This window comes from Centrocercus urophasianus, unplaced genomic scaffold, assembly GCF_019232065.1.
Source record: "Centrocercus urophasianus isolate 14NV4802_14NV808 unplaced genomic scaffold, USGS_Curo_1.0 seq_706, whole genome shotgun sequence".
NCBI classification, from domain to species: Eukaryota; Metazoa; Chordata; class Aves; order Galliformes; family Phasianidae; genus Centrocercus; species Centrocercus urophasianus.
The window spans coordinates 1-20,020 of NW_024885318.1; the positions used below are offsets into that span (position 1 = coordinate 1).

Below are 20,020 nucleotides of genomic sequence, written 5' to 3' on the forward strand. Positions count from 1 at the left end.
TTACTGGATAAATGACTGATCAGAGAGATCAGATAATTACTGATAAAACTGAAAGCATACAGTGTTGTTTTTTTTTTTTTTGTCTGAATACAGAAAGGTAGAAGTACTTTAATAATTTTAGGAGATTCATCAGGAATCCTGTCCTCATTAAGTAGGTATTTCTTCAGGGAACTGCTGTGATGCAGTGATGTTATGTAACTACATTTTAACAAGACAGGTGTATAAAAGATTAAAATTATAAAGAAATCATACAGTAATTGTTCATCTTAATAACTGACATGTTGTTTATTTTGTTTTGTTATGTTTTGTTTTGTTTTTGGCACTGGAAAGTTCAACAGCTTGGAGCAGCTGTGCATCAATTTCACCAATGAGAAACTGCAACAGTTCTTCAACCACCACATGTTCGTGCTGGAACAGGAGGAGTACAAGAAGGAAGGCATTGAATGGGAATTCATTGACTTTGGGATGGACCTGGCTGCCTGCATTGAGCTCATTGAAAAGGTAAATTTTTAATTCAGAATGTCCTGCATTTTCAGAAGGTAATCGTTGGAGGTTAACTGTTAAAAAAGTCCTCCTTTCTTCCTTGATCAGTTTAATGCACTCATTTTTAGTTAATGAAGTATCTCTTGACGTCTGCATTTGCTTATTTTTCATTACAATGTTCATGAATAACTATGGAAGTCATTCTTTACACACCTTCTCTGCATGCAAGATGTCTCTGCTTATTTTATTAAATTATTTCAAAAATATACAGCAGCTCCTAAAGTAAAATAAAGGAATTTCCTTAAGGTTCTGGAATTAATTTATTTGTTGAACAATACTTTTTTTTTTCTTGATGGTTCATAGTAAAGTTCAATCTCAGTCTGTTCTTTTAGAGCAACAGAATGAAAGATATTTCTTGTAGTGCTGTATAATTTAGGTAGTTGCTTAAAAATACAAAAATGAACTAAACATAAAATGGAAACATTTGTGAATGTTTTTAAATATGATTATGGATTTTGTGATTTTTTTTAACTTGATTTTTTGCATTAAAAAAAGTCCTAAATGATCGTGCCAAATTTAGAGTCAAGCAGGTGAACCTCAGGTGATGTAAACTCACTTTTTAGAATGAAATTTACTTCACATCAAGGATGTAAGTTACTTCTTCAGCTTCCTCTTCTACTACATTCACTTGAAGACCAAGTGGTGATCATATTATATTCTATATAATATTCTATTGTATGTATTGTAATATTTCCAGCCCATGGGCATCTTCTCCATCCTGGAAGAGGAGTGCATGTTCCCCAAGGCAACTGACACCTCTTTCAAGAACAAGCTCTATGACCAGCATCTGGGCAAGTCCAGCAACTTCCAGAAGCCCAAGCCAGCCAAAGGCAAGGCTGAGGCCCACTTCTCCTTGGTGCACTACGCTGGCACAGTGGACTACAACATCACTGGTTGGCTTGAGAAGAACAAGGACCCCCTGAACGAAACTGTCATTGGGTTGTACCAGAAGTCATCTGTGAAGACACTGGCCTTACTGTTTGCCAACTATGGTGGAGCAGAAGCAGGTCAGATTTCTAAAATTCTGAAGTTCTCACTTTCATAATACGTAAAGATTAACCTTACAAAAATGAATATAAAACACATTTGTTTTTAAAGAGGCTAATGGTGGTGGTGGCAAGAAAGGTGGCAAGAAGAAGGGTTCTTCATTCCAGACTGTCTCAGCTCTTTTCCGGGTAAAGTATGAATCTCATTATCATTATAATGACATGAAAACAGTTATGGATCTGAGTTGTCTGAACTTCCATTCTTCTCACAACATTTGTTTTATGATGAAAAACCAATAAGTATAAATTGCGCAGATGTTATTTCACTGCCTTTTCATCTTTATTTTCTGCTCACATTTATGATATGTTTCGAGTACTCTTCAGGTGACTCCCTGAATTTGTTTCAAAATTTCACCTATATTGTCTATGAAAAAATTTGTTTTACCTGTGATGTAGTAAAAATGTTTATATATTGTCTTAAAATTTTTCATTTCCTCCAGATTATGATTCAGAGATTTAAACGTTCTGTTAATAAGATTACATAGAAGATTTCATTACATTTAAAGTTTGGATCTGAAAGCTACATTATCCAAAGATTCATTATATTCTTTTCACCTATAAACAGAGTGTGTAGAAGTAAAAAAATTTAATCTAAGCTTCTAGTCATGATCCCACAGGAGAACTTAAATAAGCTGATGACCAACCTACGGAGTACTCACCCTCATTTTGTCCGCTGCATCATCCCAAATGAAACAAAAACACCGGGTAAGATGTTCCAGCAGAGACACTAAAGTCGTCTCCCTCGGTGGTGGAAACAGTGGCATTCATTTGTAAAATTAATTGTTAGGTGCCATGGAGCATGAACTGGTGCTGCACCAGCTGCGCTGTAACGGCGTGCTGGAGGGGATCAGGATTTGCAGGAAAGGATTCCCCAGCAGGGTCCTCTATGCAGACTTCAAACAGAGGTAAGAGCACTCTGCCTGTTAGCATGACTGTAAGTAATGTCGAGATTTGGGAAGAATGGCCTTAGCTTTCTCTTTTGCTTGTCCCAGGTACAAGGTGCTTAATGCCAGTGCCATCCCCGAGGGACAGTTCATTGATAGCAAGAAAGCTTCTGAGAAGCTTCTTGGGTCAATTGATGTGGACCACACCCAGTACAAATTTGGTCACACCAAGGTACCAACTCTCCTCAACTCAGTCCCTGTATCTGTGTTTTGTTCTCCCTGACAGTGATGCACTGCAATGTTCTGTTTCTCCAGGTGTTCTTCAAAGCTGGGCTGCTGGGACTCCTGGAGGAGATGAGGGATGAGAAGCTGGCACAGCTCATCACTCGCACACAGGCCAGGTGCAGGGGCTTCCTGATGAGAGTGGAGTACCAGAGAATGGTGGAGAGGAGGTAGGTGTTCCCCATCTTCACTTAAAGGCACTTTGGGGAAAGTCCTAGTGATCATATCACACAAAATAATCAAATGTGCATTTTAATTATGCTTCAGAGAGTCCATCTTCTGCATCCAGTACAACGTTCGTGCATTCATGAATGTCAAGCACTGGCCCTGGATGAAGCTGTTCTTCAAGATCAAGCCCCTGCTGAAGAGTGCAGAGTCTGAGAAGGAGATGGCCAACATGAAGGAAGAGTTTGAGAAGACCAAGGAAGAGCTTGCAAAGTCTGAGGCCAAGAGGAAGGAGCTGGAGGAGAAAATGGTGAAGCTGGTGCAGGAGAAAAATGATCTGCAGCTCCAAGTGCAGGCTGTGAGCATCATTATTGTTATTTTTATTTTTATTAAGTGAAATCATTCAGTAAGTTTTAAGCCTTTTTCTAGAGAAGAAACTACATTTTGTATCGCTTTAGTAAAATTTTTTAAGCCAAATAGCGTGTATCTGAGGGTAAAATTCAGGCCACTTCCTTTCCACAGTCAGTGTTACTATTAAAAACTGTTGGTTCAGCTCAAAAATAAATTCAAATTTCAATCTTAAATCCTACATGTAGCATCTTCATAATGTTCATGGCAGAAAACATAATTGTCACTGCTCTGTGCTTAGTTAAGCGGGATAATCATTCCATTGACAACTACTTCATCTTAGTTAAGTTATACATGTTAATAGCCTGGTGCCATTTCTTTTGGCGTATCTCCTGAGCTACTGATCCCAGAAGATGTATGTGGAAATCCCATGATACTTGTAGTTTGTGACAATGCCATTTGGCCCCAAGATCATTTTTAAACAATATCTTTGTGCTGAAGTGTTTGTTTCAGAAAACTATCAGTGGTAGTTAGCGTCTTCTAAGTGTAACAGCTGTGTGTCAGTCTCTTAGAGTCACATATCTGGCTTTCATGTAAGCACTCATTTAGTGATGTTAATTTCAAAAACATTTTCAGTATACAGAAAAAAAGCTTCTTAGTGTATATGAGAAAAATTAACAGAAATTTAAAAATATTTTCTCAGTGATGGATGAACAAAGGAAAAGTATTTTCATTTCTCAGTACATCCACATAACTTTGAAAGTGACAATGGTGAAAAATGGAAAATTATGATAAGTGGTAAATTACTGGCATATTTGAATGGACAGTATAAAATGAATCGAATAGCCTACTGGCATACAGGAACTAAACACCATGACTGGGGATGCAAAAGGTCTGAAAAAATAAAGCTAACTGAAAACTTATTCAAAATTTCTAATTTAAATTGTAACTGCGCAGTATCTCCTTTGCAAATAGAAATTATATGTGTCTTCCAGATCTATTCCTTGAGAATTAAATAGCCTTTATTCTTCTGTGTTAAAGCCAGACGTTTTCAAAATAAACTGCTTTCCCCTCAGGAAGCAGATGCTTTGGCAGATGCTGAGGAAAGATGTGACCAGCTCATCAAAACCAAAATCCAGCTGGAAGCCAAAATTAAGGAGGTGACAGAACGGGCTGAGGATGAGGAGGAAATTAATGCTGAGCTGACAGCCAAGAAGAGGAAACTGGAGGATGAATGCTCAGAGCTGAAGAAAGATATAGATGACCTGGAGTTAACGTTGGCTAAGGTTGAGAAGGAAAGGCATGCCACTGAAAACAAGGTATGAGGCAGAAGCTATCAATTACACTCCAGAAAAGAGCTCTGTGCTGTTATGGGAGTCGTGCACCTATTTAGCTTTAATTGAACTTGCTTCTTTCTCTTCAAAGGTGAAAAACCTCACAGAGGAAATGGCAGGCTTGGACGAGACAATTGCCAAGCTGACAAAAGAGAAGAAAGCCCTCCAAGAGGCCCATCAGCAGACACTGGATGACCTGCAGGCTGAAGAGGACAAAGTCAATACACTGACCAAAGCTAAAACCAAGCTGGAGCAGCAAGTGGATGATGTAAGAACAAAAGCATGTGGCTATTATAGGTTATTATATTTGTGGAAATAAACATGGCTGGCAGAGCACTGATGATCTCATTCTGTTTAGCTGGAAGGGTCCCTGGAGCAAGAGAAGAAGCTGCGCATGGACCTTGAGAGAGCAAAGAGGAAACTTGAAGGAGACCTGAAGTTATCCCATGATAGCATAATGGATTTGGAAAATGATAAGCAGCAGCTGGATGAGAAACTGAAGAAGTAAGTGAGGTTGTGGGACACCTGAGTGCTGGGCAGGTGCACGTAGGAGGTTTTGTTCAGGTGTTAACACAGTTTGTTTTGTGCAAAAGGAAAGACTTTGAAATCAGCCAAATCCAGAGCAAAATTGAGGATGAGCAAGCCCTGGGCATGCAGTTGCAGAAGAAGATCAAGGAGCTGCAGGCAAGTCTCTGGTCCTTCCCTTCTGGCCTTCAGAAAACATCTGAAGGAGAAGGACATGGGTGTGAAGGGTCCCTGATGCTCCCCAGGCCCGTATTGAGGAACTGGAGGAGGAAATCGAGGCAGAGCGAACCTCTCGGGCCAAAGCAGAGAAGCATCGAGCTGACCTCTCCAGGGAGCTGGAGGAGATCAGTGAGCGGCTGGAGGAAGCAGGAGGGGCTACGGCAGCTCAGATCGATATGAACAAAAAGCGTGAGGCAGAATTTCAGAAGATGCGCCGTGACCTGGAAGAGGCCACGCTGCAGCACGAAGCCACGGCTGCCGCCCTGCGGAAGAAGCATGCGGACAGCACAGCGGAGCTTGGGGAGCAGATCGACAACCTGCAACGAGTCAAGCAGAAGCTGGAGAAGGAGAAGAGTGAGCTGAAGATGGAGATTGATGACTTGGCCAGCAACATGGAGTCTGTCTCCAAAGCCAAGGTACTGAAAATATATTAAAAAAAACCTTGAAAATAAATAATGTTGAATGATACCAATTTAATAATGTGACCTGGTTTACAATAAATAAATCTGTATAAAAATGTATTTTTAAACTCAAAACCAATAGCGTCATGTTGTCTGCTCTGCTTGCCACTTTTTTATGATGAAAATTGTGCTGTTCATAATGCGGTTTACTACAGGTATTAATCTTGTTCATTCCATTTGATCTCCACAGGCAAACCTGGAAAAGATGTGTTGTACTCTAGAAGACCAGTTGAGTGAGATTAAGTCAAAGGAGGAGGAGCATCAACGCATGATCAATGATCTCAGCACTCAAAGGGCTCGTCTGCAGACAGAATCAGGTGAGAGTGCATGAATTGTGGAATGGGACAGCATCCTTTAAATTTTTGGTTTTGGTCCCAAGTGGCTAGATTTCCTTTCTCTATGCTTTCTCAGGTGAATACTCACGCCAGGTGGAGGAGAAAGATGCTCTGATTTCTCAGCTGTCTCGAGGCAAGCAGGCATTCACCCAGCAGATTGAGGAACTCAAGAGGCACTTAGAGGAAGAAATCAAGGTGATATATTTTCTTACAGCTCACTGATAAAAACATATTTTTCTCATTGCCTAACAGGTAAAGGGACTACTGGAGGGAGTATGATTTGTCCTCTAGTCTTATATCTATCATTCATTGTAACACACATAATTTCCAGTGGTCGAATTTGAATTATTAAATTAATTTACTGTGAGAGATTCTCCAGGATGTTTATACTCAATATACTACTAATGTTTATTCCCTCAGGCCAAGAACGCCCTGGCCCACGCCTTGCAGTCTGCCCGCCATGACTGTGACTTGCTCCGGGAACAATACGAGGAGGAGCAGGAAGCCAAGGGTGAGCTGCAGCGTGCCCTGTCCAAGGCCAACAGCGAAGTGGCCCAGTGGAGAACCAAATATGAGACGGACGCTATTCAGCGCACAGAGGAGCTGGAGGAGGCCAAGTATGTGGAGGGAAAGTGGGGAAGGCTGGCAGAAAGTTGTAACAGAAAATTGAAAGTACACACCCTGAAGTATTGCCAGGGTGAAGCCAATGTCGTGCTTTGGGATGGATGGCAAGAGGAGGGAAAATGCATCCTTTAATGTGTGTGGACTCAAAAATGAAAATATGCACGGAAGGCAGAAAATGGCAGTCTGAGAACTAAGGGTTGTAGATTACAGACTATGGAGTGGTTAGGTGCACTGTTAAGAAAAGCAAGAGAGTAAGATGTACTCTTTGTTTGCTGACTGTGGTATGCGCTTTATTCTTCCCAGGAAGAAGCTGGCACAGCGCCTGCAGGAGGCAGAGGAACACGTTGAAGCCGTGAATGCCAAATGTGCTTCTCTGGAAAAGACAAAGCAGAGGCTGCAGAATGAGGTGGAGGACCTGATGATTGATGTGGAGCGAGCAAATGCTGCCTGCGCAGCTCTGGACAAGAAGCAGAAGAACTTTGACAAGGTATTCTGGGCTCCAGGCCTGTGTTTCCTGGGCACACAATGATTGTCGCATCCGAACTCACGATCTGTTTTTCCTCAGATCCTGGCGGAGTGGAAGCAGAAGTACGAGGAAACGCAGGCTGAGCTGGAGGCCTCCCAGAAGGAGTCTCGCTCCCTCAGCACAGAGCTGTTCAAGATGAAGAATGCCTATGAGGAGTCCCTGGACCACCTGGAAACGCTGAAGCGTGAGAACAAGAACTTGCAGCGTAAGTCGCTCAGCCTTTCCTGCTGGCAGGGCTTTCTCAGAAGCTCTCCTGCCCACCTCTCCACCTGGATCTGTGCCTGCAGTGATGGGAGCAGACCTGTTATGCTGGGGTCACAGGGCCTTTCCCTCTATGCTCTATACCTGACCATGTGAATGTTCATTCTTCTCTACAGAGGAGATTTCTGACCTCACGGAGCAGATTGCAGAGGGAGGAAAGGCGATTCATGAGCTGGAGAAAGTCAAGAAGCAGATTGAGCAGGAGAAGTCTGAAATCCAGGCTGCCTTGGAGGAAGCTGAGGTACATGCTCATAATCACTGATTTAGCATGTGGAGTCCTGTTTAACAGTGTGAAAGATAAAAGCATAGAGCAAATGTTATTGCTCTGTTTGTACTGGGTCTGAAGGTCTAGCATTGGTACACCTATCATGCTGAGTATAATAGTGCCTTTCCATTTCTTTCCTGTGAGATAATTTGGAAGAAAACTGTAAGAAAAACATATTTTTGTTATTATTCAGGCCTCCCTGGAACATGAAGAGGGGAAGATTCTGCGCCTTCAGCTGGAGCTCAACCAGGTCAAATCTGAGATTGACAGAAAGATAGCAGAGAAAGATGAGGAAATTGACCAGCTGAAGAGAAACCACCTCAGAATTGTGGAGTCCATGCAGAGCACCCTAGATGCTGAGATCAGGAGCAGGAATGAAGCCCTGAGACTGAAGAAGAAGATGGAGGGAGACCTGAATGAAATGGAGGTCCAGCTGAGCCATGCCAACCGTGTTGCTGCAGAGGCACAGAAGAACCTGAGAAACACACAAGGAGTGCTCAAGGTATATTAAACTAAGAATGTACATATAGCTATCTGTCTTGCATGGCATTATACTGATATAATAATTACGTATCTAAACTATTATGGAATAGCACTAACTACTATTGTCCAACAGCTGTCTGCCATATTATACTCTTTCCTCTTTTACAGGATACCCAGATACACTTGGACGATGCTCTCAGGACACAGGAGGACCTGAAGGAACAGGTGGCCATGGTGGAGCGCAGAGCAAACCTGCTGCAGGCTGAGATTGAGGAGCTACGGGCAGCCCTGGAGCAGACAGAGAGGTCAAGGAAAGTCGCTGAGCAGGAGCTTCTGGATGCAAGTGAGAGAGTTCAGCTCCTTCACACTCAGGTTAGATTCTTGGCTGAGAATACGAAAAATAAACATAGATATGTAAATAATGTGTAAGGTGATACACTTGTTGTTGCAATCTCTTCTTCAGAGTTGAACAGGCATTCTATAGGAAAAAAGAAAATTAACCCTGGAATTTTATTTCTCATTTTTCTCAAGATCATGAGGTGCCCTGGTCATCGTTTTCATTTTCTCATTTAAAATAGCCAATTTCAATATATCTTTAAGCAATCTTTTGTTTTTATTTCCAGACTTTTCTTCTTTGTAAGTTCTTGAATCATCCATCCCTTGTAGGAAGGATTTTAATCTAAATCTCAATTTTTGTACTTAGACAAAGAACAGTGTTATAGCTGTGTGAGTAGAATTGCATTCAGGAGTGCTTCTTCCTATTGTCCTTCTGTATATGCTCTGACAACATTAGACATTTAAAGAAGATGGTAATAATAGATTCTTAAATTGTAACTTCAAATTTAAGCAATACAATTCTCAAATTAAGTGTTCTTTTTTGGAACAAAATGCAGAAAATACTTTTGATTTTAAATAGAACACGAGCTTGATCAACACCAAGAAGAAACTGGAAACAGACATTTCCCAAATTCAGAGTGAGATGGAGGATACCATCCAGGAAGCCCGCAATGCTGAAGAGAAGGCCAAGAAGGCCATCACCGATGTGAGTTGGGGCATGCCTTCACTGCTGATGGTGGATGCATTCTCCCCAAATATCTCCGGTCACAAAGGGATTATTTCTCCTCCAGGCGGCCATGATGGCAGAAGAGCTGAAGAAGGAGCAGGACACCAGTGCCCACCTGGAGAGGATGAAGAAGAACCTGGACCAGACGGTGAAGGACCTGCAGCTCCGTCTGGATGAGGCAGAGCAGCTGGCCCTGAAGGGAGGCAAGAAGCAAATCCAGAAGCTGGAGGCCAGGGTGCGTAGGGCTGGTATTTGTGCAAGTGTGTGCAATGCCAGGTCAGAGATAGCAGGGAAGCTCCAAATATGGACTTTTCATTGCAGGTGCGGGAGCTGGAAGGGGAGGTTGATGCTGAACAGAAGCGCAGTGCTGAAGCTGTGAAGGGTGTGCGCAAGTACGAGAGGAGGGTGAAGGAGCTGACCTACCAGGTAAGGCTGATGGCATCTTTGTGTTGACACACACCTCTGCCAGAAAGTCAAGGTATTTTTCCATGAAGTCCAAGAGGAAATGTCATTCTGTGGTGTGGGGAAACCAATTCTCTCTCTTTCCTGCTTACCGTCTGCCTTAGTCTGAGGAAGACCGCAAGAACATTCTTAGACTCCAGGATCTGGTGGACAAACTACAGATGAAGGTGAAATCCTACAAGAGACAAGCTGAGGAGGCTGTAAGTATTTCTGAGAAAATAAGCAAGCTTTGCTTTCCATTGGTGGCGATGAATATAAGAAATTTGGAAAATGCCGTTGTTCATTGATGGGATGTTTCAGGATCTTTGTCATCCAGACAAACCACTCGTACCCGAGCACCAAATTAGCAGGATTGAGTACATAAATGAAAATATCAAGTAATGAAATAGCTACTCAATTGCAACAAAGAACCAGTGCAGTTGGTTGTAGTGGAGTCTTGAATAAGGGAGGATGAGGAGGTCTTTGTTGGTCTTATGTATAGGCAGCAGTAGGCAGGAGACAGGGGGTCTGCACTCTCTCCCAAGGAATCCTTCTAAGCCTGGCCACGGGAGGACTGAAAACTCTGCCCTGTTCTCACCACATAACTCCTCTCCCTGTACAGGAGGAGCTGTCCAGTGTCAACCTGTCCAAGTTCCGCAAGATCCAGCACGAGCTGGAGGAAGCCGAGGAGCGGGCTGACATTGCAGAGTCACAGGTCAACAAGCTCCGAGCAAAGAGCCGGGAGATTCATGGCAAGAAGATAGAAGAGGAAGAATGAAGATGTCATATTACAGCACAGTGGCCTGAGGAGTGCCCTCTGTTGCTATCCCTTATAATTTGTCGTTATAATCACCTCAACAGCTAGACAATAAAGACCATAGAGTCCTCTGCATACGCAGCAGAAGCAGTGTGGCTTTTTGTTTGTTATAATTCAGTTCTGTAGGTATGTAAATTTGGAACATTTTCAAATGAACCTTTTTTTCAGTTTTATGGTTGGATAACAGTTTTCTTAGTCTCATTCCCACAGTTTCTGTACTCTATCATATTATATTACTAATTATGGATAAACAGTAACAAAGTCTCCATACTGACAATAGGGTAGCATCAGGACAGAGGCAGAAGGATTACATGGTCTATCCTAGCACAGTAAAAGTGCTTCTGCTTTGGGGACCTCTCTCCAAATGGGCAGAGTACACAGAGGCAGTCTGTGGTCTGTGCTGGTCCATTCTCACTTTGGAAGCTGGATTTGGAGCCATGATACCACTCATAAATAAACAAAGAAATAAACAAGCACATCAATAAGAAAAATCTGAAGTCCCAAATGTAACTATATGGCTCTGAGTCCTCATGGAGAAGCCTATGCAAGGACTGAGCTGCTGCCTTCTCTGAACAAATGGCCGTTTGTTTGCAAGCAATATTAAAAATATCAGGCAGGATCTATTACACAGCTTATTAGTGAAAGATGTTTTTAAGAATCAATTTTAAAGTAGAACAAATAATTTATTTGGATAAGATGACATGACACTTTCTTACTTCTCTATTCTGTAGACCAACCAGTCCCAAACAGACATTTCCTATTATAAAATAAATGGGGAATGACTGTAGAAGCAAGAAAAAGAGGACTAACTATGGTATAAAGCCCTATGCAAGATAACATATACAGAAAGGATAACAATGCAGAAACTGCTGCTGTACTGTGGAGCTCTTGTAAGTTTTGAAATATTAATATAAAACCATAATAAATTTTTGTGAAGCGGAATAATGTGGAGCTTTGCATTAATACATATTAAAAAAAAAAAGTAAAAGAATAGGTTTTTTAAATCTTGTAAGATAAGACGTGATCTGAGAATAATTCTGGGCACATTACATACTAACAGAACCCTGGATGGACAGAGAAGCGAAAGTCACTCAGGTGCTTGCTGGTCTGGAAGTTTAAAACAGAAGACAGCTAATGATGTGAATGGCAAGCAGCACTGGAGCTAGAAAAATGGAATAGCCATCCTGGCAGCGCTGGACCCTGGTACATCATGTATCTGCTGTGGGTAGTACTAATGTCAGTATGCTCAGTACAGGAACTCCTATGCCCCTGAGGTCCTAGCTAGCTCTGCATCACTGTTTCCGTGGAACACTTCAAGGAGCTGTGAGGCTGCTGGAGAAAGGAACTGGAGTTGCTGCCAGAGATGCGGAGGAAGGAGTGTGAGGAAAGACTGACACCAACCACAGCCAGCAGTGTACTTGCAGCACCAGCATTTGGGATCAGGAGGCTCTCTTTCTCCCAGGTACACTGAGCCTTAGACCCATGGAGTCCTCTCATGTTGTAACCAAATATGGATGTACTTTGCTAAGCAGCAACTAAATATATTGAAGGAGAAGATGATAGCCTGTGTATGACTGCTCTTGAGAGACAGCATCTTTATGTGTGAAACTGTGAAAGTTGTATCCATGCCAGTGATATATGGGATCCAAAGAAGGGAGACAGCCCCTCTCCAATCTTCATTCCCCAGCATGCTCCAAAAAGACATGAGATTCTTTCTTTGTAGACAAAATCTTTTTTTCCACATATTGAAAGGCAGAAAAAAAACAATTTCTTAATTAAGATGAACATAACTCTAATCAAGCTCTTTTCATTTTGGTAATGCTATGAAAAACTTTTCCCTTGGATGTTAGCCCAAAGAATATTTGCACTGTTCAGTTCCTCCCATGAGAATGACAACGCAAAGCTGCACGGTGCAGAAAAGGACACACTGGCCAGTATTCAAGAACATCCTAGATTAATCTTCCCCACGCATGCTGCATGGAAACATCAGACAGCGAGTGCACTTTCCTGGTGGCTTGGTTATTTTATTTAGTTTAAATAACAAGAAAATAAAGCTTAATTCTGGAGACAGTGTCTTTCAATTGACAATGAACCACAGTGGGTTCAGGACCATAGTTTGATCCTTAAAATCCCAGTTGCCCTTGGACGATGTTACAATCCTTGTTCAAAACATGTCATGGCCCGACTGTGAAAGAATCTAAAAGCAGCTGAAAATGTTATGGCTTCTCTCTTGTCTGCAAGCAATTTCGTCTTGAGAATCTGTTACTAAATGCTCATCTGGCAAAAGGTAACATTACAATTTCTCTGAATTATGACATCTCAATCCAATTCTCTGTTTCAAACTGCGCACTGCACTGGGCTGACCTGGCCTTACCACTGAGCATCCCAGAAGGAAAGATCAGAGACTTCTTGGAATCAGAATGGAAAATTAATGGGAGGAGTAAGGAAAATTAGTTACTCCTCCCTTTGTGGTTTGCTGCCATATATGGAGAACAGGAGTCATTTTGTGTTGACACACTATTTCTGGAGTCAGGATGCTTGTGATTTGATAAGTGCTGATGCAAAGGTAACTGATCTTGGATAAAACTTTGATCCATAATAGGCATAAAGTAATGTCTTAAGAGAAAGTTTAAAATAGATGCAGCTGATGGGCTCCGTTAAAGCTGCTGCCACATATGGAGAACTCTTACCTACTACAGCTTGGAAATGAAAAAATGAGTAAGAGTAAAGAAGATAAGAAGACATTAAGAAAGATAAGGAAAGAAGGAAAGAGAGAAAGAGAGCAAGAGAGAAAGAGAGAAAAAGAGAGAGAAGAAGGAAAGGAAGGAAAGGAAGGAAATGAAGGAAAGGAAGGAAAAGAAGGAAAGGAAGGAAGAATGATCTGTCAGTGACATCTGTACTTACAGATAGGAAAGGGGATACACACTGCTTTTATGAACACAGTCTCTCATGACTATTTCCTGACTGCTTGAAAACTCGTCTAACTAAACACAATGCCTTGGAAAACATACCTCTTTCTGAGTCTCCTTGGTCCCGGCACTGCTGGAGAGATGGGCAATCTAATGCTTCCTCACAGCCCAAGTCCTTGCAAATCATGGTGTCAAAGTAAGTGAACCAAAAACAATGTAAGTGAGCTGCACTTAGGAAAAAAAGACGTACTGGTGGGGAACTGGGAAGGCTGATAGGGTGTGGAATGCTGCTGGAATTGCTGACTGAGTAAGGACAGATAGAAAGACCCTGCATGAGACAGATAGTACATTATAAGCAGATAACTTTCTGAGATACATATATGGTGAATGTGACCTTCATGCAAACATCTACCAAGCGTAGAGCAGTAAGGTCATGGTCCTTCTCCTTGTATCTCCAGTCTGGCCACAGCACTGGCAAAAATTAGTCCTGCATGGCAACTACATTATAGCACAACAGAATCACAATGCTCTGAGTAAGGCAACAGAGAATGTAAATTCCTGTTTCAAGATGTTTTTTCCTTACAGAAAGCTGGATCAAAAGAGATACAGTGCCTGTGTAATTTCCATTTATGCCATCAAAACAGTCAGGCTTGAAAATGAAACCAAAATATTTACATGCAAGCATCTTAAAGATCCTACTGTAGAATTAAAGAATCATCTAGTCCAACACCCCTGCCAGGGTCAGGGGCATTTTCAGCAGGTTAGGGAACGGCCCGGAGAGAAGCTCTGCAGAGAAGGACCTAAGTGTTCTGGTGGACGTTATGTTGGCCACAAACCAGCATTGTGTCCTTGTGGGCAAGAAGGCCAATGGGACCCTGGGGTGCATTAAAAGGAGTGTGGCCACTTGAATGAGGTGATCCTTCCGCCCAGCTCAGCCCTGGTGAGGTGACATTTAGAATATTGTGTCCAGTTCTGGTCTCCCCAGCCCAAAAAAGACAAGATCTCTTAGAAGGAGTCTTAGTGGAGGGTCACAAAGATGATGATGGAGCAGTTCCTGTATGTGGGAAGGATGAGTAACCTGGCTCTGTTCAGGCTGGGAAAAAGGAGACTGAGAGGGTATCTAATTAATTATTCTGAATGTCTAAAAGGAGGTGGGAGGCAAATGGATGAGTCCAGACTAGAGCCTTGGAGGTGTGTAGTGATAGGACAAGGAGCTACGTACTAAGACTTGGCCATAGGAAGTTCCATACAAACATGTGGAAGAACTTCTTTACAGTAAGGTTATGGAGCACTGGAGAGGTTGTGGAGTCTCCTCTGGCGATATTCAAGACCATCTGGATGCCGACTTGTGTGACCTATTGTAGGATACCTACTTCAGCAGGAAGATTGGACTAGATGATCTCTTAAGGTCCCTCCCAAATCCTGCAATTCTGTGATTTTGTGAATGAGATCAAGTTGCTCAAATCCCATTCAACCTGGCTCTGAACCTCTAAGGATGGGATGGCTACAGCATTTTTGAGCAACCCCTTGTGGTACAAAATTTCTTTCTTAATAATCTAAATAAGGTCTCTTTCAATTTGAAACCATTACCTCTTGACTGAGCACTAAAAGCCCTGGTAAAAAGCATTTTACTATCTTTTTTGTAGACCTCCCTTAAGGACTGAAGTATCTTGTCTTCCCAGACCTTTGTCTTCACCATGCTAAACAACCACAGCTTTATCAGCCTCTCTTCGTAGGTGAGATGCTTCAGGCCTTGGATCATTTTTTATGACACTTTTCTGGACTTGCTCTAATAAGCCAACATGTCTCTTTTGCTGAGGGCACCAGAGCTGAATGCATTACTCCAGATAGAACCTCATGAGAGTAAAAGAGAGGGAGAAAATCACCTCCCTTGATCTGCAAGCAACACTTCCGTTTATGCAGCCCAGGATACAATTTGCCTTCTGGGAAACAAGCACGCTTGGCCAGTTCACATCCTATTTTTCATCTACTAATATCCCTCCGCCCTTCTCTGCAAGGCTTCTGTCAATCAAATCACTACTCAATCTGTACCAATGCTAGGGATTGCAATGGCTGATGTGAAGGACCTTTGGGTAGGACCTGGTCTGGCTGGAAAAATGCCTTCCCTCTGGTATATAAACTAATCCACAAACCTTGGGGCCATCCACAGACTTGCTGAGAGTACACTCCAGTCCATTACCTACATCATTAAAGAAAATGCTGAATAATGTCAGCCCCACAACATACCCTTGAGGAATACTACTTCTTATTGGTTTTTATTTGGACACTGAGGCATTCGCTATAACCCTGCAGATGAAACATACCTTATAAATTTTTCTCTCTCTTACTAAAAGCTAGCTGTTTGCTGTTTCTTATTTTGAATGGATACTGGTTTCTGTTGTCTCTGTTTCACTCTTCTACATCTCAGACATTTCCAAAGAGCATCTTCTCCTGCACATGGACTTCTCAGTCTTTATGAACCATCAATTTCTGTGTAACAGTGAGTGGTGGAAAGAACATTCTCTATGTCAGTCTCATTTGAAATCTTCCTCATATGTCATCCTTTTAAATTTGCTATGGTGTCAGGAGGAGTTTAAATAACAAGCTAATTCTGATGCACTTTCAAGAGCTGCTTATCCTGATATTCCAGGACATGATGGTTTTTACCTTGCTTTCCACCACTAAGGTAATTGCCTCCCCACATTATCTGTCACTGTAGCTTTTCAGGAAGCTGCTCAATATTTGCACTGAGAAACGATAGCATAACCTTTACAAAACTGCATTTTTCAATCTTGCATCCAAGAAGTAACTATTTTGATTTCTTTAAATTGAAGTTAGATCACAGATGTACCAAACACTAAGAATAGTGAGACTTGAAGAGAGAAAAAACACCTGTTCATACCACAGACACAAACGAAAACCACCACCAACAAGCAGTGTCTTGGGGCTCTAGTTCCATGCATTTTGGCTAATATGTCAAAGCCCATTCTGAACTGTCTTACATCCTGAACAATGTGTACAAGTGTATCATTAGCAGCTTTCTTCCAGGTCAGTTAATGTTTCCTGCATGAGATTCTCTGTTTGGAATGGCAGAACAGATTTATAAAGCACATTTCCTAACCAGACAGCGTGTTGTAGCAGCCACAGTATGGTATACTAATCACCTTCAAGAAACACAAAAAAGTTCCCTCACTTTAACTAGTCTAATTCACTTAATCTGACCTAATTTCTATCAGTTTCTAAACAGAAAATATGTCCTTACCATTGTCATGGTCCAGTGCTCAGCTGCATCTTAGCAGACGTGTAGGGAAGAGAAGCATTGCTCTAGAAAATTAGAGCACCGGCATTTCTTTTCGGGTTGTACTGACATTCCTGGGAGCTCTCATTTTACACTGAGGGCAGCAGAAATGCTGCTGGCAGCAGAGGCTGGCATTCTCTGTCAGTTGGTTCATCAGAGGTCCACAGGAGGCACTGATCCGTCTGGCATGCCCAGCTCATACTGAGAGTGTGGCAGACAGCAACACATACAAACTGTAAATCTGATAGGGAACATTTTTATTTAAGTCGTATATCAGATAATCTGAAGAAGTGCAAAATTCAGTTTAAATTCAGTGTTTCTTTGTTCATGTGTGTTGTCTGTAAACTTTCAAAATGTAGATTAATACATGGCAAGTATGCCTCTGCATCTCTAAGCGTAGTAGCGTTTGCCACAACTTCAGTCACACTGAAAGTGACATAACCTAACGTGGGAGAGCAATCCCATCAACCAGCATCACTGGGACTAACCTGTTCCAATTTGAATAAAGTATATAAAGGATTATCATGGCCTGGTCTCAAGCATCAATAAATATCTATATTTATAGATGTCAATCAAAAGCATTTTATGATCAGTAAAGGAAAAGAAGGGTGTTTCAGAAAAGATAAACATATTATTTGCTGTTTTTTACCCCAAAAGGGAGGAAGTTTCTAGAAAAAAATAACATATATTAATTGAAAAAAAATGCAAGGGACCTTATCAACTTAAGACTGGATATTTCAGGTTGTGGGCAAAAATAATATACTTGCTGCAGCAAATTTTACACAATCGGGAATCATTTTTCTAAAAATCAATGATGATGGTTGTTTAATGGTTCTTCAAATTATGCTTAGTACCAAAGGGAATAAAATGTTGCACCTGTAATGTTAGACTTTCAACACTTTGCTAATTGTGGAAAAGTAGGTCAGTGAGTGTTATTTTTGTGTGAGACAAATTGGTAGAAACCACAATAAGAATAGAATTTAAAATGAAAATCATGTGTCACAATAGAGTTGACTTCAAGAGAGTCAACAGGGACGTTGTAAAGAATGATCTGGCCAATGCAGTATGATGTGACTTTGAAAAGTATGTGCATGCTCCCATATTACATGGGAAAAAAACTTCTGTAGCAGGGAAAAAAAAAAGAAGAAAAAAAAAAAAAGAAAAAAAGAAAACAAAAGCCAGCCTCTTCCATGGGCACAGACATCTTCCACTAGATCAGACTGCCCAAAGACATATCCAGCCTGGTCTTGAGCACTTCCAGGAATCCACAATTTCTCTGGGAAATGTGTTCCAACACCCTCATAGTAAAAAAATTTCTTCCTAATATTCAATCAAATCTAGCTTAAACCTCCTTGTACTGTCACTGCACTCTCTGAAAAGGCCCCTTCCCATGTTTCTTGTTGGTTTCCTTTAAACACAGGAAGACCACTATATGGTCTCCCTGCTGTCTTCTCTCCTCTGCACTAAACAACCCCAGCTCTCCCAGCCTTTCTTCATAAGGGGGTGCTCCAGTCCTCTTCACCTTTGAAGCCCTCCTCTGAACTCACTCCAACAGCTCTATGTTCTTATGTTGTGCCAGAGCTGAACGCAGTACTGCAGGTGAGGTCTCATTAGAATGGAGCAGAGTGGGAGAATCACCTCCCTCAACCTGCTGGCTGTGCAGGGCTTCAAGCAGCCTATAATATGACTGGCTTTCTGAGCTGTAAATGCACGCTGCTGGCTAAAATCCACTTTTTCATCTATCGCTACCTATCTATTAGGTAGCAATATAAGGTTAGATTCATCTATCTACCTTCAAGCCCTCCTCTGTATGGCTGCTCTCAAACTAGTCATTTCCCAGCCTGTATTCTTGCTTCAGATTGTCCCAGTGCAGGTACACAGTCATGCATTTAAGACTGTTGCACTTCATGGGGTTCACATGGGCCCATCTATCCATCTTTTATGGTTCCTTTGAATGGTATCCCTTCCTTGCAAGCCCTCATATTCCCATAATCTTACCAGGATGTATATCCCCATGTTTTACTTTTTCTAAGAGGTTTTTACTTTGCCAAAATGTTCTCTTACCTTCCTTTCCTGACTTCTCGTATACTGGGACTGAGAGCATCTGGGACCTAAGAAAAATGTCTTTCTTGGCTTACATACACTCCTTTATCTCTGAGAGAAGTTTCCCAATGGATTCCATGAACTAGTGCTCTAAACAGTCCAAAGTTTGCCTGTCTCAATCTATGAGTCTTGACTCTACATTTTCCTTTTCCCATATCCTTTAAGACTGTGAATTCTACAAGGGCTCAATCACTGCACACCAGGCCACCTCCAATCTTGACCTTTCCAATAAACTTTTTCCACACTGCTGAGCAACAGGCCTGGTAATACCTCTCTTCTGACAGGGCTTTCTATCATCTATACTAGGAGGTTGTCCTCAATACACTCAAGTAGTTTGCTATACTGCATGCAATACACTGTGCTGCCTTTCTAGCAGATGCAAGGGTATCAAAATTGCATTGCAGAATCAGGGCCTGTGAACATGTTTCCCAGAGTTGAAAAAAGAGCTCTTCAACATTTTCTCCTGGTCTATACCAGACAAGACCCCTAGAATCATGGAAGGCCTATTAGCTCCCTGCCACGGACAAGTTTGCTGCTCACTGGATCAGGTTGACCAGGGTCCCATCCAGCCTGGCCTTTAATGCCTCCAGGGGTGGAGCATCCACAGCTTCTTTGGGCAGCCTATGCCAGTGCCTCATCACCCTCCAGTTGAAATTTTTTCCTCTAACATCTAATTTAAATCTCTCTTCATTTAGTTTAGTTTTAAAATCATTCTCCCTTCTCCTATCACTATCAGACTGTGTGAAAAAAATATCTCGTTCCTGATTATTAGCTCCTCTTAAGTACTAGAAGGCTGCAATGAGGTCTCTCCAGAGCCTTCTCTTCTCCAAGCTGAATAAGCCCAGCTCCCTCAGCCTGTCTTTATAGCAGAAGTGCTCCGGTCCTTTGATCATCCCTGTGGCCCTCCTTTGGATGCACTTCAGCACTCCTTATATTTCTCATGCAGGTGGCCCCAAACCTGGATGCTATATTCCAGATGGGGCCTCATGAAGGCAAAGCAGAGGTGGACGGTCACTGCTTGTCCTGCTGGTCACTCCTGTTTTGATGCAGCCCAGGACACAGTCAAATTTCTGGGCTGCAAGTGCCCA

The 20,020-nt window shown here is 42.0% G+C and overlaps 1 protein-coding gene across 1 annotated transcript; it reads left to right on the forward strand.

Moving 5' to 3' along the window:
* Positions 1-330: 330 nt before the first annotated feature.
* Positions 331-10,583, forward strand: LOC122170536 (myosin heavy chain, skeletal muscle, adult-like; the record flags this gene model as incomplete). Its single annotated transcript, XM_042837474.1, has 26 exons — positions 331-501; positions 1,241-1,550; positions 1,642-1,718; positions 2,207-2,294; positions 2,377-2,494; positions 2,582-2,705; positions 2,789-2,925; positions 3,023-3,278; positions 4,345-4,587; positions 4,694-4,870; positions 4,961-5,106; positions 5,196-5,286; positions 5,373-5,762; positions 5,998-6,124; positions 6,219-6,337; positions 6,563-6,759; positions 7,070-7,253; positions 7,332-7,497; positions 7,670-7,794; positions 8,012-8,320; positions 8,470-8,673; positions 9,218-9,343; positions 9,429-9,599; positions 9,686-9,790; positions 9,931-10,026; positions 10,428-10,583. Coding segments are annotated over 26 exons (4,413 nt in total), but the record flags the coding sequence as incomplete, so codon positions are not given.
* Positions 10,584-20,020: the final 9,437 nt, after the last annotated feature.